Below are 17,399 nucleotides of genomic sequence, written 5' to 3' on the forward strand. Positions count from 1 at the left end.
CAGTGTCTCTAATCTAGTGGAGTAATAACATGTTCCACTACTGAAGACAGTGTCTCTAATCTAGTGGAGTAATAACATGTTCCACTACTGAAGACATTGTCTCTAATCTAGTGGAGTAATAACATGTTCCACTACTGAAGACATTGTCTCTAATCTAGTGGAGTAATAACATGTTCCACTACTGAAGACATTGTCTCTAATCTAGTGGAGTAATAACATGTTCCACTACTGAAGACATTGTCTCTAATCCAGGTTGGAGTAATAACATGTTCCACTACTGAAGACATTGTCTCTAATCCAGGTTGGAGTAATAACATGTTCCACTACTGAAGACATTGTCTCTAATCTAGTGGAGTAATAACATGTTCCACTACTGAAGACAGTGTCTCTAATCTAGTGGAGTAATAACATGTTCCACTACTGAAGACAGTGTCTCTAATCTAGTGGAGTAATAACATGTTCCACTACTGAAGACATTGTCTCTAATCTAGTGGAGTAATAACATGTTCCACTACTGAAGACATTGTCTCTAATCCAGGTTGGAGTAATAACATGTTCCACTACTGAAGACATTGTCTCTAATCCAGGTTGGAGTAATAACATGTTCCACTACTGAAGACATTGTCTCTAATCTAGTGGAGTAATAACATGTTCCACTACTGAAGACAGTGTCTCTAATCTAGTGGAGTAATAACATGTTCCACTACTGAAGACATTGTCTCTAATCCAGGTTGGAGTAATAACATGTTCCACTACTGAAGACAGTGTCTCTAATCTAGTGGAGTAATAACATGTTCCACTACTGAAGACATTGTCTCTAATCTAGTGGAGTAATAACATGTTCCACTACTGAAGACATTGTCTCTAATCCAGGTTGGAGTAATAACATGTTCCACTACTGAAGACATTGTCTCTAATCTAGTGGAGTAATAACATGTTCCACTACTGAAGACATTGTCTCTAATCTAGGTTGGAGTAATAACATGTTCCAATACTGAAGACATTGTCTCTAATCTAGTGGAGTAATAACATGTTCCACTACTGAAGACATTGTCTCTAATCCAGGTTGGAGTAATAACATGTTCCACTACTGAAGACATTGTCTCTAATCTAGTGGAGTAATAATATGTTCCACTACTGAAGACATTGTCTCTAATCTAGTGGAGTAATAACATGTTCCACTACTGAAGACATTGTCTCTAATCTAGTGGAGTAATAACATGTTCCACTACTGAAGACATAGTCTCTAATCTAGTGGAGTAATAACATGTTCCACTACTGAAGACATTGTCTCTAATCTAGTGGAGTAATAACATGTTCCACTACTGAAGACATTGTCTCTAGTCTAGTGGAGTAATAACATGTTCCACTACTGAAGACAGTGTCTCTAATCTAGTGGAGTAATAACATGTTCCACTACTGAAGACATTGTCTCTAATCTAGTGGAGTAATAACATGTTCCACTACTGAAGACATTGTCTCTAATCTAGTGGAGTAATAACATGTTCCACTACTGAAGACATTGTCTCTAATCTAGTGGAGTAATAACATGTTCCACTACTGAAGACATTGTCTCTAATCTAGTGGAGTAATAACATGTTCCACTACTGAAGACATTGTCTCTAATCTAGTGGAGTAATAACATGTTCCACTACTGAAGACATTGTCTCTAATCCAGGTTGGAGTAATAACATGTTCCACTACTGAAGACATTGTCTCTAATCTAGTGGAGTAATAACATGTTCCACTACTGAAGACATTGTCTCTAATCTAGGTTGGAGTAATAACATGTTCCACTACTGAAGACATTGTCTCTAATCTAGGTTGGAGTAATAACATGTTCCACTACTGAAGACATTGTCTCTAATCTAGTGGAGTAATAACATGTTCCACTACTGAAGACATTGTCTCTAATCTAGTGGAGTAATAACATGTTCCACTACTGAAGACAGTGTCTCTAATCTAGGTTGGAGTAATAACATGTTCCACTACTGAAGACATTGTCTATAATCTAGTGGAGTAATAACATGTTCCACTACTGAAGACATTGTCTCTAATCTAGTGGAGTAATAACATGTTCCACTACTGAAGACATTGTCTCTAATCTAGTGGAGTAATAACATGTTCCACTACTGAAGACATTGTCTCTAATCTAGTGGAGTAATAACATGTTCCACTACTGAAGACATTGTCTCTAATCCAGGTTGGAGTAATAACATGTTCCACTACTGAAGACATTGTCTCTAATCTAGTGGAGTAATAACATGTTCCACTACTGAAGACATTGTCTCTAATCTAGGTTGGAGTAATAACATGTTCCACTACTGAAGACATTGTCTCTAATCTAGGTTGGAGTAATAACATGTTCCACTACTGAAGACATTGTCTCTAATCTAGTGGAGTAATAACATGTTCCACTACTGAAGACATTGTCTCTAATCTAGTGGAGTAATAACATGTTCCACTACTGAAGACAGTGTCTCTAATCTAGGTTGGAGTAATAACATGTTCCACTACTGAAGACATTGTCTATAATCTAGTGGAGTAATAACATGTTCCACTACTGAAGACATTGTCTCTAATCTAGTGGAGTAATAACATGTTCCACTACTGAAGACATTGTCTCTAATCTAGGTTGGAGTAATAACATGTTCCACTACTGAAGACATTGTCTCTAATCTAGTGGAGTAATAACATGTTCCACTACTGAAGACATCGTCTCTAATCTAGTGGAGTAATAACATGTTCCACTACTGAAGACATTGTCTCTAATCTAGTGGAGTAATAACATGTTCCACTACTGAAGACATTGTCTCTAATCTAGTGGAGTAATAACATGTTCCACTACTGAAGACAGTGTCTCTAATCTAGTGGAGTAATAACATGTTCCACTACTGAAGACAGTGTCTCTAATCTAGTGGAGTAATAACATGTTCTACTACTGAAGACATTGTCTCTAATCTAGTGGAGTAATAACATGTTCCACTACTGAAGACATTGTCTCTAATCCAGGTTGGAGTAATAACATGTTCCACTACTGAAGACATTGTCTCTAATCTAGTGGAGTAATAACATGTTCCACTACTGAAGACATTGTCTCTAATCTAGTGGAGTAATAACATGTTCCACTACTGAAGACATTCTCTAATCCAGGTTGGAGTAATAACATGTTCCACTACTGAAGACATTGTCTCTAATCTAGTGGAGTAATAACATGTTCCACTACTGTAGACAGTGTCTCTAATCTAGTGGAGTAATAACATGTTCCACTACTGAAGACAGTGTCTCTAATCTAGTGGAGTAATAACATGTTCCACTACTGAAGACATTGTCTCTAATCTAGTGGAGTAATAACATGTTCCACTACTGAAGACATTGTCTCTAATCTAGTGGAGTAATAACATGTTCCACTACTGAAGACATTGTCTCTAATCTAGTGGAGTAATAACATGTTCCACTACTGAAGACATTGTCTCTAATCCAGGTTGGAGTAATAACATGTTCCACTATTGAAGACATTGTCTCTAATCTAGTGGAGTAATAATATGTTCCACTACTGACGACATTGTCTCTAATCTAGTGGAGTAATAACATGTTCCACTACTGAAGACATTGTCTCTAATCTAGTGGAGTAATAACATGTTCCACTACTGAAGACATTGTCTCTAATCTAGTGGAGTAATAACATGTTCCAATACTGAAGACATTGTCTCTAATCCAGGTTGGAGTAATAACATGTTCCACTACTGAAGACATTGTCTCTAATCTAGTGGAGTAATAACATGTTCCACTACTGAAGACAGTGTCTCTAATCTAGTGGAGTAATAACATGTTCCACTACTGAAGACATTGTCTCTAATCCAGGTTGGAGTAATAACATGTTCCACTACTGAAGACAGTGTCTCTAATCTAGTGGAGTAATAACATGTTCCACTACTGAAGACATTGTCTCTAATCTAGTGGAGTAATAACATGTTCCACTACTGAAGACATTGTCTCTAATCCAGGTTGGAGTAATAACATGTTCCACTACTGAAGACATTGTCTCTAATCTAGTGGAGTAATAACATGTTCCACTACTGAAGACATTGTCTCTAATCTAGGTTGGAGTAATAACATGTTCCACTACTGAAGACATTGTCTCTAATCTAGTGGAGTAATAACATGTTCCACTACTGAAGACATTGTCTCTAATCCAGGTTGGAGTAATAACATGTTCCACTACTGAAGACATTGTCTCTAATCTAGTGGAGTAATAATATGTTCCACTACTGAAGACATTGTCTCTAATCTAGTGGAGTAATAACATGTTCCACTACTGAAGACATTGTCTCTAATCTAGTGGAGTAATAACATGTTCCACTACTGAAGACATAGTCTCTAATCTAGTGGAGTAATAACATGTTCCACTACTGAAGACATTGTCTCTAATCTAGTGGAGTAATAACATGTTCCACTACTGAAGACATTGTCTCTAGTCTAGTGGAGTAATAACATGTTCCACTACTGAAGACAGTGTCTCTAATCTAGTGGAGTAATAACATGTTCCACTACTGAAGACATTGTCTCTAATCTAGTGGAGTAATAACATGTTCCACTACTGAAGACATTGTCTCTAATCTAGTGGAGTAATAACATGTTCCACTACTGAAGACATTGTCTCTAATCTAGTGGAGTAATAACATGTTCCACTACTGAAGACATTGTCTCTAATCTAGTGGAGTAATAACATGTTCCACTACTGAAGACATTGTCTCTAATCTAGTGGAGTAATAACATGTTCCACTACTGAAGACATTGTCTCTAATCTAGGTTGGAGTAATAACATGTTCCACTACTGAAGACATTGTCTCTAATCCAGGTTGGAGTAATAACATGTTCCACTACTGAAGACATTGTCTCTAATCTAGTGGAGTAATAACATGTTCCACTACTGAAGACATTGTCTCTAATCTAGTGGAGTAATAACATGTTCCACTACTGAAGACATTGTCTCTAATCTAGTGGAGTAATAACATGTTCCACTACTGAAGACATTGTCTCTAATCTAGGTTGGAGTAATAACATGTTCCACTACTGAAGACATTGTCTCTAATCCAGGTTGGAGTAATAACATGTTCCACTACTGAAGACATTGTCTCTAATCTAGTGGAGTAATAACATGTTCCACTACTGAAGACATTGTCTCTAATCTAGGTTGGAGTAATAACATGTTCCACTACTGAAGACATTGTCTCTAATCTAGGTTGGAGTAATAACATGTTCCACTACTGAAGACATTGTCTATAATCTAGTGGAGTAATAACATGTTCCACTACTGAAGACATTGTCTCTAATCTAGTGGAGTAATAACATGTTCCACTACTGAAGACATTGTCTCTAATCTAGGTTGGAGTAATAACATGTTCCACTACTGAAGACATTGTCTCTAATCTAGTGGAGTAATAACATGTTCCACTACTGAAGACATCGTCTCTAATCTAGTGGAGTAATAACATGTTCCACTACTGAAGACATTGTCTCTAATCTAGTGGAGTAATAACATGTTCCACTACTGAAGACATTGTCTCTAATCTAGTGGAGTAATAACATGTTCCACTACTGAAGACAGTGTCTCTAATCTAGTGGAGTAATAACATGTTCCACTACTGAAGACAGTGTCTCTAATCTAGTGGAGTAATAACATGTTCTACTACTGAAGACATTGTCTCTAATCTAGTGGAGTAATAACATGTTCCACTACTGAAGACATTGTCTCTAATCCAGGTTGGAGTAATAACATGTTCCACTACTGAAGACATTGTCTCTAATCTAGTGGAGTAATAACATGTTCCACTACTGAAGACATTGTCTCTAATCTAGTGGAGTAATAACATGTTCCACTACTGAAGACATTCTCTAATCCAGGTTGGAGTAATAACATGTTCCACTACTGAAGACATTGTCTCTAATCTAGTGGAGTAATAACATGTTCCACTACTGTAGACAGTGTCTCTAATCTAGTGGAGTAATAACATGTTCCACTACTGAAGACAGTGTCTCTAATCTAGTGGAGTAATAACATGTTCCACTACTGAAGACATTGTCTCTAATCTAGTGGAGTAATAACATGTTCCACTACTGAAGACATTGTCTCTAATCTAGTGGAGTAATAACATGTTCCACTACTGAAGACATTGTCTCTAATCCAGGTTGGAGTAATAACATGTTCCACTATTGAAGACATTGTCTCTAATCTAGTGGAGTAATAATATGTTCCACTACTGACGACATTGTCTCTAATCTAGTGGAGTAATAACATGTTCCACTACTGAAGACATTGTCTCTAATCTAGTGGAGTAATAACATGTTCCACTACTGAAGACATTGTCTCTAATCTAGTGGAGTAATAACATGTTCCACTACTGAAGACATTGTCTCTAATCTAGTGGAGTAATAACATGTTCCACTACTGAAGACAGTGTCTCTAATCTAGGTTGGAGTAATAACATGTTCCACTACTGAAGACATTGTCTCTAATCTAGTGGAGTAATAACATGTTCCACTACTGAAGACATTGTCTCTAATCTAGTGGAGTAATAACATGTTCCACTACTGAAGACATTGTCTCTAATCTAGGTTGGAGTAATAACATGTTCCACTACTGAAGACATTGTCTCTAATCTAGTGGAGTAATAACATGTTCCACTACTGAAGACATCGTCTCTAATCTAGTGGAGTAATAACATGTTCCACTACTGAAGACATTGTCTCTAATCTAGTGGAGTAATAACATGTTCCACTACTGAAGACATTGTCTCTAATCCAGGTTGGAGTAATAACATGTTCCACTACTGAAGACATTGTCTCTAATCTAGTGGAGTAATAACATGTTCCACTACTGTAGACAGTGTCTCTAATCTAGTGGAGTAATAACATGTTCCACAACTGAAGACAGTGTCTCTAATCTAGTGGAGTAATAACATGTTCCACTACTGAAGACATTGTCTCTAATCTAGTGGAGTAATAACATGTTCCACTACTGAAGACATTGTCTCTAATCTAGTGGAGTAATAACATGTTCCACTACTGAAGACATTGTCTCTAATCTAGTGGAGTAATAACATGTTCCACTACTGAAGACATTGTCTCTAATCTAGTGGAGTAATAACATGTTCCACTACTGAAGACATTGTCTCTAATCCAGGTTGGAGTAATAACATGTTCCACTACTGAAGACATTGTCTCTAATCTAGTGGAGTAATAATATTCCACTACTGAAGACATTGTCTCTAATCTAGTGGAGTAATAACATGTTCCACTACTGAAGACATTGTCTCTAATCTAGTGGAGTAATAACATGTTCCACTACTGAAGACATTGTCTCTAATCTAGTGGAGTAATAACATGTTCCACTACTGAAGACATTGTCTCTAATCTAGTGGAGTAATAACATGTTCCACTACTGAAGACATTGTCTCTAATCTAGTGGAGTAATAACATGTTCCACTACTGAAGACATCGTCTCTAATCTAGGTTGGAGTAATAACATGTTCCACTACTGAAGACATCGTCTCTAATCTAGGTTGGAGTAATAACATGTTCCACTACTGAAGACATTGTCTCTAATCTAGTGGAGTAATAACATGTTCCACTACTGAAGACATTGTCTCTAATCTAGGTTGGAGTAATAACATGTTCCACTACTGAAGACATTGTCTCTAATCTAGGTTGGAGTAATAACATGTTCCACTACTGAAGACATTGTCTCTAATCTAGTGGAGTAATAACATGTTCCACTACTGAAGACATTGTCTCTAATCTAGTGGAGTAATAACATGTTCCACTACTGAAGACATTGTCTCTAATCTAGGTTGGAGTAATAACATGTTCCACTACTGAAGACATCGTCTCTAATCTAGTGGAGTAATAACATGTTCCACTACTGAAGACATTGTCTCTAATCTAGTGGAGTAATAACATGTTCCACTACTGAAGACATTGTCTCTAATCTAGTGGAGTAATAACATGTTCCACTACTGAAGACATTGTCTCTAATCTAGTGGAGTAATAACATGTTCCACTACTGAAGACATTGTCTCTAATCTAGTGGAGTAATAACATGTTCCACTACTGAAGACATTGTCTCTAATCTAGTGGAGTAATAACATGTTCCACTACTGAAGACATTGTCTCTAATCTAGTGGAGTAATAACATGTTCCACTACTGAATACATTGTCTCTAATCCAGGTTGGAGTAATAACATGTTCCACTACTGAAGACATTGTCTCTAATCTAGTGGAGTAATAACATGTTCCACTACTGAAGGCATTGTCTCTAATCTAGTGGAGTAATAACATGTTCCACTACTGAAGACATCGTCTCTAATCTAGTGGAGTAATAACATGTTCCACTACTGAAGACATCGTCTCTAATCTAGTGGAGTAATAACATGTTCCACTACTGAAGACATTGTCTCTAATCTAGTGGAGTAATAACATGTTCCACTACTGAAGACAGTGTCTCTAATCTAGTGGAGTAATAACATGTTCCACTACTGAAGACATTGTCTCTAATCTAGTGGAGTAATAACATGTTCCACTACTGAAGACATTGTCTCTAATCCAGGTTGGAGTAATAACATGTTCCACTACTGAAGACATTGTCTCTAATCTAGTGGAGTAATAACATGTTCCACTACTGAAGACATTGTCTCTAATCTAGTGGAGTAATAACATGTTCCACTACTGAAGACATTGTCTCTAATCCAGGTTGGAGTAATAACATGTTCCACTACTGAAGACATTGTCTCTAATCTAGTGGAGTAATAACATGTTCCACTACTGTAGACAGTGTCTCTAATCTAGTGGAGTAATAACATGTTCCACTACTGAAGACAGTGTCTCTAATCTAGTGGAGTAATAACATGTTCCACTACTGAAGACATTGTCTCTAATCTAGTGGAGTAATAACATGTTCCACTACTGAAGACATTGTCTCTAATCTAGTGGAGTAATAACATGTTCCACTACTGAAGACATTGTCTCTAATCTAGTGGAGTAATAACATGTTCCACTACTGAAGACATTGTCTCTAATCCAGGTTGGAGTAATAACATGTTCCACTACTGAAGACATTGTCTCTAATCTAGTGGAGTAATAATATGTTCCACTACTGAAGACATTGTCTCTAATCTAGTGGAGTAATAACATGTTCCACTACTGAAGACATTGTCTCTAATCTAGTGGAGTAATAACATGTTCCACTACAGAAGACATTGTCTCTAATCTAGTGGAGTAATAACATGTTCCACTACTGAAGACATTGTCTCTAATCTAGTGGAGTAATAACATGTTCCACTACTGAAGACATTGTCTCTAATCTAGTGGAGTAATAACATGTTCCACTACTGAAGACATCGTCTCTAATCTAGTGGAGTAATAACATGTTCCACTACTGAAGACATCGTCTCTAATCTAGGTTGGAGTAATAACATGTTCCACTACTGAAGACATTGTCTCTAATCTAGTGGAGTAATAACATGTTCCACTACTGAAGACATTGTCTCTAATCTAGGTTGGAGTAATAACATGTTCCACTACTGAAGACATTGTCTCTAATCTAGTGGAGTAATAACATGTTCCACTACTGAAGACATTGTCTCTAATCTAGTGGAGTAATAACATGTTCCACTACTGAAGACATTGTCTCTAATCTAGTGGAGTAATAACATGTTCCACTACTGAAGACATCGTCTCTAATCTAGGTTGGAGTAATAACATGTTCCACTACTGAAGACATTGTCTCTAATCTAGTGGAGTAATAACATGTTCCACTACTGAAGACATTGTCTCTAATCTAGGTTGGAGTAATAACATGTTCCACTACTGAAGACATCGTCTCTAATCTAGTGGAGTAATAACATGTTCCACTACTGAAGACATTGTCTCTAATCTAGTGGAGTAATAACATGTTCCACTACTGAAGACATTGTCTCTAATCTAGTGGAGTAATAACATGTTCCACTACTGAAGACATTGTCTCTAATCTAGTGGAGTAATAACATGTTCCACTACTGAAGACATTGTCTCTAATCTAGTGGAGTAATAACATGTTCCACTACTGAAGACATTGTCTCTAATCTAGTGGAGTAATAACATGTTCCACTACTGAAGACATTGTCTCTAATCTAGTGGAGTAATAACATGTTCCACTACTGAAGACATTGTCTCTAATCTAGTGGAGTAATAACATGTTCCACTACTGAAGACATTGTCTCTAATCTAGTGGAGTAATAACATGTTCCACTACTGAAGACATTGTCTCTAATCTAGTGGAGTAATAACATGTTCCACTACTGAATACATTGTCTCTAATCCAGGTTGGAGTAATAACATGTTCCACTACTGAAGACATTGTCTCTAATCTAGTGGAGTAATAACATGTTCCACTACTGAAGGCATTGTCTCTAATCTAGTGGAGTAATAACATGTTACACTACTGAAGACATTGTCTCTAATCTAGTGGAGTAATAACATGTTCCACTACTGAAGACATTGTCTCTAATCTAGTGGAGTAATAACATGTTCCACTACTGAAGACATTGTCTCTAATCTAGTGGAGTAATAACATGTTCCACTACTGAAGACATTGTCTCTAATCCAGGTTGGAGTAATAACATGTTCCACTACTGAAGACATTGTCTCTAATCTAGTGGAGTAATAACATGTTCCACTACTGAAGACATTGTCTCTAATCTAGTGGAGTAATAACATGTTCCACTACTGAAGACATTGTCTCTAATCTAGTGGAGTAATAACATGTTCCACTACTGAAGACATTGTCTCTAATCTAGGTTGGAGTAATAACATGTTCCACTACTGAAGACATTGTCTCTAATCTAGTGGAGTAATAACATGTTCCACTACTGAAGACATTGTCTCTAATCTAGTGGAGTAATAACATGTTCCACTACTGAATACATTGTCTCTAATCCAGGTTGGAGTAATAACATGTTCCACTACTGAAGACATTGTCTCTAATCTAGTGGAGTAATAACATGTTCCACTACTGAAGACATTGTCTCTAATCTAGTGGAGTAATAACATGTTACACTACTGAAGACATTGTCTCTAATCTAGTGGAGTAATAACATGTTCCACTACTGAAGACATTGTCTCTAATCTAGTGGAGTAATAACATGTTCCACTACTGAAGACATTGTCTCTAATCTAGTGGAGTAATAACATGTTCCACTACTGAAGACATTGTCTCTAATCTAGTGGAGTAATAACATGTTCCACTACTGAAGACATTGTCTCTAATCCAGGTTGGAGTAATAACATGTTCCACTACTGAAGACATTGTCTCTAATCTAGGTTGGACCTTTAGATTTTACAGAAAAGTATTTTTTCCGCTGGGACTGAGATCTGAGTCAATCCAGGCATCACTATGGTCTGTGTGTATTGACCGATGGTAGCCTTGTGTGGCTATGGTGTGGTGTGTATACCCTGTGGGTGGTGTGTATACCCCGTGGGTGGTGTGTATACCCCGTGGGTGGTGTGTATACCCCGTGGGTGGTGTGTATACCCCGTGGGTGGTGTGTATACCCCGTGGGTGGTGTGTATACCCCGTGGGTGGTGTATACCCTGTGGGTGTGTGTACTGACCGATGGTAGCCTTGTCTGTCTCTATCTCTGCCAGTAGATCTCCTTCACTGAGTTAGGGTTAGGGTTAGTTACAGTGTGTGTGTGTGTGTACTGACCGATGGTAGCCTTGTCTGTCTCTATCTCTGCCAGTAGATCTCCTTCACTGAGTTAGGGTTAGTTACAGTGTGTGTGTACTGACCGATGGGAGCCTTGTCTGTCTCTATCTCTGCCAGTAGATCTCCTTCACTGAGTTAGGGTTAGTTACAGTGTGTGTGTGTGTGTACTGACCGATGGTAGCCTTGTCGGTCTCTATCTCTGCCAGTAGATCTCCTTCACTGAGTTTCTCTCCAACCTTCTTCTCCCAGCGCTGCACTGTCCCCACGGTCATCGTAGGAGACAGGGCCGGCAGACACACCTAACACACACACACACACACACACACACACACACACGGTCATCGTAGGAGACAGGGCCGGCAGACAGACCTAACACACACACACGGTCATCGTAGGAGACAGGGCCGGCAGACACACCTAACACACACCACAGAGGGATGGTTTCTGGTTCTGAAAATAAAAAGCATCTTCACAGAGAATCTCCAGTGACAGTGTTAAGTCCAGCAACATGTATGGTGCGTGTCCTACCTTCATGTGGGTGGGTAGGGAGCTTCCGGGGGCGGGAGCAGGGGGCGGGGCTGCTGCAGGGGGAGGGGCTGCTGCAGAAGAGGCAGAGCTAGCAGCAAGCTTCTCCAATGTCAGGTCCTTAAAGGCCGGGATCAGATCAGCACTGAAGACACACACAGATTAGAAGACACGGGTTAGAAGACATGGGTTAGAAGACACATGTTTGGCCGGCCGGGATTTCCTTGTCCCATCGCGGTCTTTCCCAAACAGGCGCCTGCAAGCTGACTTCGATCGCCAGCTGGACGGTGTTTCCTACGACAGATTGGTGCGGCTAGCTTCCGGGTTAACGGGTTAAGCGAGCAGCGTGATAAGAAGCTGTGCGGCTTGGCAGGGTCGTGTTTTGGAGGACGCCTCTCCCGAGTCCGTACGGGAGTTGCAGCAATGGGACAAGACTAACTACCAATTCGATATCACAAAATTGTGGAGAAAAAGGGGTAAAAGTACAAATCAAAAACACAGACCTGTCGACGGTGATGCAGATGACTGCTCCCACAGTGACGTCTCTAGTTCCTTCAGGTACCAGGATCTTGGCCAGGTAACAGTCCTCCAACAGCTCAAACCCCACCGTGGCCTTGTCCGTCTCCACCTAACACACACACAGTTAGCCAGGTAACAGCTCAAACCCCACCGTGGCCTTGTCCGTCTCCACCTAACACACACACAGTTAGCCAGGTCTGTGGTCACTACGTATGAAACAGAGGAACACAGGTGAAACACATCAGAGTTCAAAGTAAAGAAGGGAAGAGAGAAAAGTGAAAATATAAAACAATGAAATATAAAGCATGAATAAAGTAAGACATTTTCATTTATTTAACAATATTTACTATTAATATGATTGTGACATTCAAACCTCAGAGAAATTCCCAAAATTATTTTAAACTCTCAAACCAGGTTTTGATGTTTATCTTTTCACAAGGCCACCCCCGCAACAACAGACAGCCACCCCCGCAACAACAGACAGCCACCCCCGCAACAACCGACAGCCACCCCCGCAACAACCGACAGCCAAGGGCACTCCCGCAACAACCGACAGCTAAGGACACTCCTGTGCATCTTTTGAAGGAAGGGGTAGATAAGGGTTGACGGAGCGTCCTTCCTCCATTCATTCGACAAATTCAAACAATATTTTTCTTATTCACTTGGTGACCTGACTTCCAGGACACTCCCGCAACAACCGACAGCCAAGGGCACTCCCGCAACAACCGACAGCCAAGGGCACTCCCGCAACAACCGACAGCCAAGGGCACTCCCGCAACAACCGACAGCCAAGGGCACTCCCGCAACAACCGACAGCCAAGGGCACTCCCGCAACAACCGACAGCCAAGGGCACTCCCGCAACAACCGACAGCCAAGGGCACTCCCGCAACAACCGACAGCCAAGGGCACTCCCGCAACAACCGACAGCCAAGGGCACTCCCGCAACAACCGACAGCCAAGGGCACTCCCGCAACAACCGACAGCCAAGGGCACTCCCGCAACAACCGACAGCCAAGGGCACTCCCGCAACAACCGACAGCCAAGGGCACTCCCGCAACAACCGACAGCCAAGGGCACTCCCGCAACAACCGACAGCCAAGGGCACTCCCGCAACAACCGACAGCCAAGGGCACTCCCGCAACAACCGACAGCCAAGGGCACTCCCGCAACAACCGACAGCCAAGGGCACTCCCGCAACAACCGACAGCCAAGGGCACTCCCGCAACAACCGACAGCCAAGGGCACTCCCGCAACAACCGACAGCCAAGGGCACTCCCGCAACAACCGACAGCCAAGGGCACTCCCGCAACAACCGACAGCCAAGGGCACTCCCGCAACAACCGACAGCCAAGGGCACTCCCGCAACAACCGACAGCCAAGGGCACTCCCGCAACAACCGACAGCCAAGGGCACTCCCGCAACAACCGACAGCCAAGGGCACTCCCGCAACAACCGACAGCCAAGGGCACTCCCGCAACAACCGACAGCCAAGGGCACTCCCGCAACAACCGACAGCCAAGGGCACTCCCGCAACAACCGACAGCCAAGGGCACTCCCGCAACAACCGACAGCCAAGGGCACTCCCGCAACAACCGACAGCCAAGGGCACTCCCGCAACAACCGACAGCCAAGGGCACTCCCGCAACAACCGACAGCCAAGGGCACTCCCGCAACAACCGACAGCCAAGGGCACTCCCGCAACAACCGACAGCCAAGGGCACTCCCGCAACAACCGACAGCCAAGGGCACTCCCGCAACAACCGACAGCCAAGGGCACTCCCGCAACAACCGACAGCCAAGGGCACTCCCGCAACAACCGACAGCCAAGGGCACTCCCGCAACAACCGACAGCCAAGGGCACTCCCGCAACAACCGACAGCCAAGGGCACTCCCGCAACAACCGACAGCCAAGGGCACTCCCGCAACAACCGACAGCCAAGGGCACTCCCGCAACAACCGACAGCCAAGGGCACTCCCGCAACAACCGACAGCCAAGGGCACTCCCGCAACAACCGACAGCCAAGGGCACTCCCGCAACAACCGACAGCCAAGGGCACTCCCGCAACAACCGACAGCCAAGGGCACTCCCGCAACAACCGACAGCCAAGGGCACTCCCGCAACAACCGACAGCCAAGGGCACTCCCGCAACAACCGACAGCCAAGGGCACTCCCGCAACAACCGACAGCCAAGGGCACTCCCGCAACAACCGACAGCCAAGGGCACTCCCGCAACAACCGACAGCCAAGGGCACTCCCGCAACAACCGACAGCCAAGGGCACTCCCGCAACAACCGACAGCCAAGGGCACTCCCGCAACAACCGACAGCCAAGGGCACTCCCGCAACAACCGACAGCCAAGGGCACTCCCGCAACAACCGACAGCCAAGGGCACTCCCGCAACAACCGACAGCCAAGGGCACTCCCGCAACAACCGACAGCCAAGGGCACTCCCGCAACAACCGACAGCCAAGGGCACTCCCGCAACAACCGACAGCCAAGGGCACTCCCGCAACAACCGACAGCCAAGGGCACTCCCGCAACAACCGACAGCCAAGGGCACTCCCGCAACAACCGACAGCCAAGGGCACTCCCGCAACAACCGACAGCCAAGGGCACTCCCGCAACAACCGACAGCCAAGGGCACTCCCGCAACAACCGACAGCCAAGGGCACTCCCGCAACAACCGACAGCCAAGGGCACTCCCGCAACAACCGACAGCCAAGGGCACTCCCGCAACAACCGACAGCCAAGGGCACTCCCGCAACAACCGACAGCCAAGGGCACTCCCGCAACAACCGACAGCCAAGGGCACTCCCGCAACAACCGACAGCCAAGGGCACTCCCGCAACAACCGACAGCCAAGGGCACTCCCGCAACAACCGACAGCCAAGGGCACTCCCGCAACAACCGACAGCCAAGGGCACTCCCGCAACAACCGACAGCCAAGGGCACTCCCGCAACAACCGACAGCCAAGGGCACTCCCGCAACAACCGACAGCCAAGGGCACTCCCGCAACAACCGACAGCCAAGGGCACTCCCGCAACAACCGACAGCCAAGGGCACTCCCGCAACAACCGACAGCCAAGGGCACTCCCGCAACAACCGACAGCCAAGGGCACTCCCGCAACAACCGACAGCCAAGGGCACTCCCGCAACAACCGACAGCCAAGGGCACTCCCGCAACAACCGACAGCCAAGGGCACTCCCGCAACAACCGACAGCCAAGGGCACTCCCGCAACAACCGACAGCCAAGGGCACTCCCGCAACAACCGACAGCCAAGGGCACTCCCGCAACAACCGACAGCCAAGGGCACTCCCGCAACAACCGACAGCCAAGGGCACTCCCGCAACAACCGACAGCCAAGGGCACTCCCGCAACAACCGACAGCCAAGGGCACTCCCGCAACAACCGACAGCCAAGGGCACTCCCGCAACAACCGACAGCCAAGGGCACTCCCGCAACAACCGACAGCCAAGGGCACTCCCGCAACAACCGACAGCCAAGGGCACTCCCGCAACAACCGACAGCCAAGGGCACTCCCGCAACAACCGACAGCCAAGGGCACTCCCGCAACAACCGACAGCCAAGGGCACTCCCGCAACAACCGACAGCCAAGGGCACTCCCGCAACAACCGACAGCCAAGGGCACTCCCGCAACAACCGACAGCCAAGGGCACTCCCGCAACAACCGACAGCCAAGGGCACTCCCGCAACAACCGACAGCCAAGGGCACTCCCGCAACAACCGACAGCCAAGGGCACTCCCGCAACAACCGACAGCCAAGGGCACTCCCGCAACAACCGACAGCCAAGGGCACTCCCGCAACAACCGACAGCCAAGGGCACTCCCGCAACAACCGACAGCCAAGGGCACTCCCGCAACAACCGACAGCCAAGGGCACTCCCGCAACAACCGACAGCCAAGGGCACTCCCGCAACAACCGACAGCCAAGGGCACTCCCGCAACAACCGACAGCCAAGGGCACTCCCGCAACAACCGACAGCCAAGGGCACTCCCGCAACAACCGACAGCCAAGGGCACTCCCGCAACAACCGACAGCCAAGGGCACTCCCGCAACAACCGACAGCCAAGGGCACTCCCGCAACAACCGACAGCCAAGGGCACTCCCGCAACAACCGACAGCCAAGGGCACTCCCGCAACAACCGACAGCCAAGGGCACTCCCGCAACAACCGACAGCCAAGGGCACTCCCGCAACAACCGACAGCCAAGGGCACTCCCGCAACAACCGACAGCCAAGGGCACTCCCGCAACAACCGACAGCCAAGGGCACTCCCGCAACAACCGACAGCCAAGGGCACTCCCGCAACAACCGACAGCCAAGGGCACTCCCGCAACAACCGACAGCCAAGGGCACTCCCGCAACAACCGACAGCCAAGGGCACTCCCGCAACAACCGACAGCCAAGGGCACTCCCGCAACAACCGACAGCCAAGGGCACTCCCGCAACAACCGACAGCCAAGGGCACTCCCGCAACAACCGACAGCCAAGGGCACTCCCGCAACAACCGACAGCCAAGGGCACTCCCGCAACAACCGACAGCCAAGGGCACTCCCGCAACAACCGACAGCCAAGGGCACTCCCGC

At 44.6% G+C, this 17,399-nt stretch overlaps 1 protein-coding gene across 1 annotated transcript in view; it reads right to left on the reverse strand.

The window, feature by feature from the left end:
- Positions 1 to 17,399, reverse strand: part of LOC139537981 (dihydrolipoyllysine-residue acetyltransferase component of pyruvate dehydrogenase complex-like) — a 94,168-nt gene that overhangs the window by 63,637 nt on the left and 13,132 nt on the right. The window contains exons 3-5 of the mRNA XM_071339912.1: positions 12,772 to 12,896; positions 12,272 to 12,413; positions 11,916 to 12,042 (exon numbers count right to left, since the gene is read on the reverse strand). Coding sequence (XP_071196013.1) covers positions 11,916 to 12,042; positions 12,272 to 12,413; positions 12,772 to 12,896 — 394 coding nt within the window. The remainder of the gene's footprint in view (positions 1 to 11,915; positions 12,043 to 12,271; positions 12,414 to 12,771; positions 12,897 to 17,399) is intronic.

Source organism: Salvelinus alpinus, chromosome 13 (genome assembly GCF_045679555.1).
Source record: "Salvelinus alpinus chromosome 13, SLU_Salpinus.1, whole genome shotgun sequence".
NCBI lineage: Eukaryota > Metazoa > Chordata > Actinopteri > Salmoniformes > Salmonidae > Salvelinus > Salvelinus alpinus.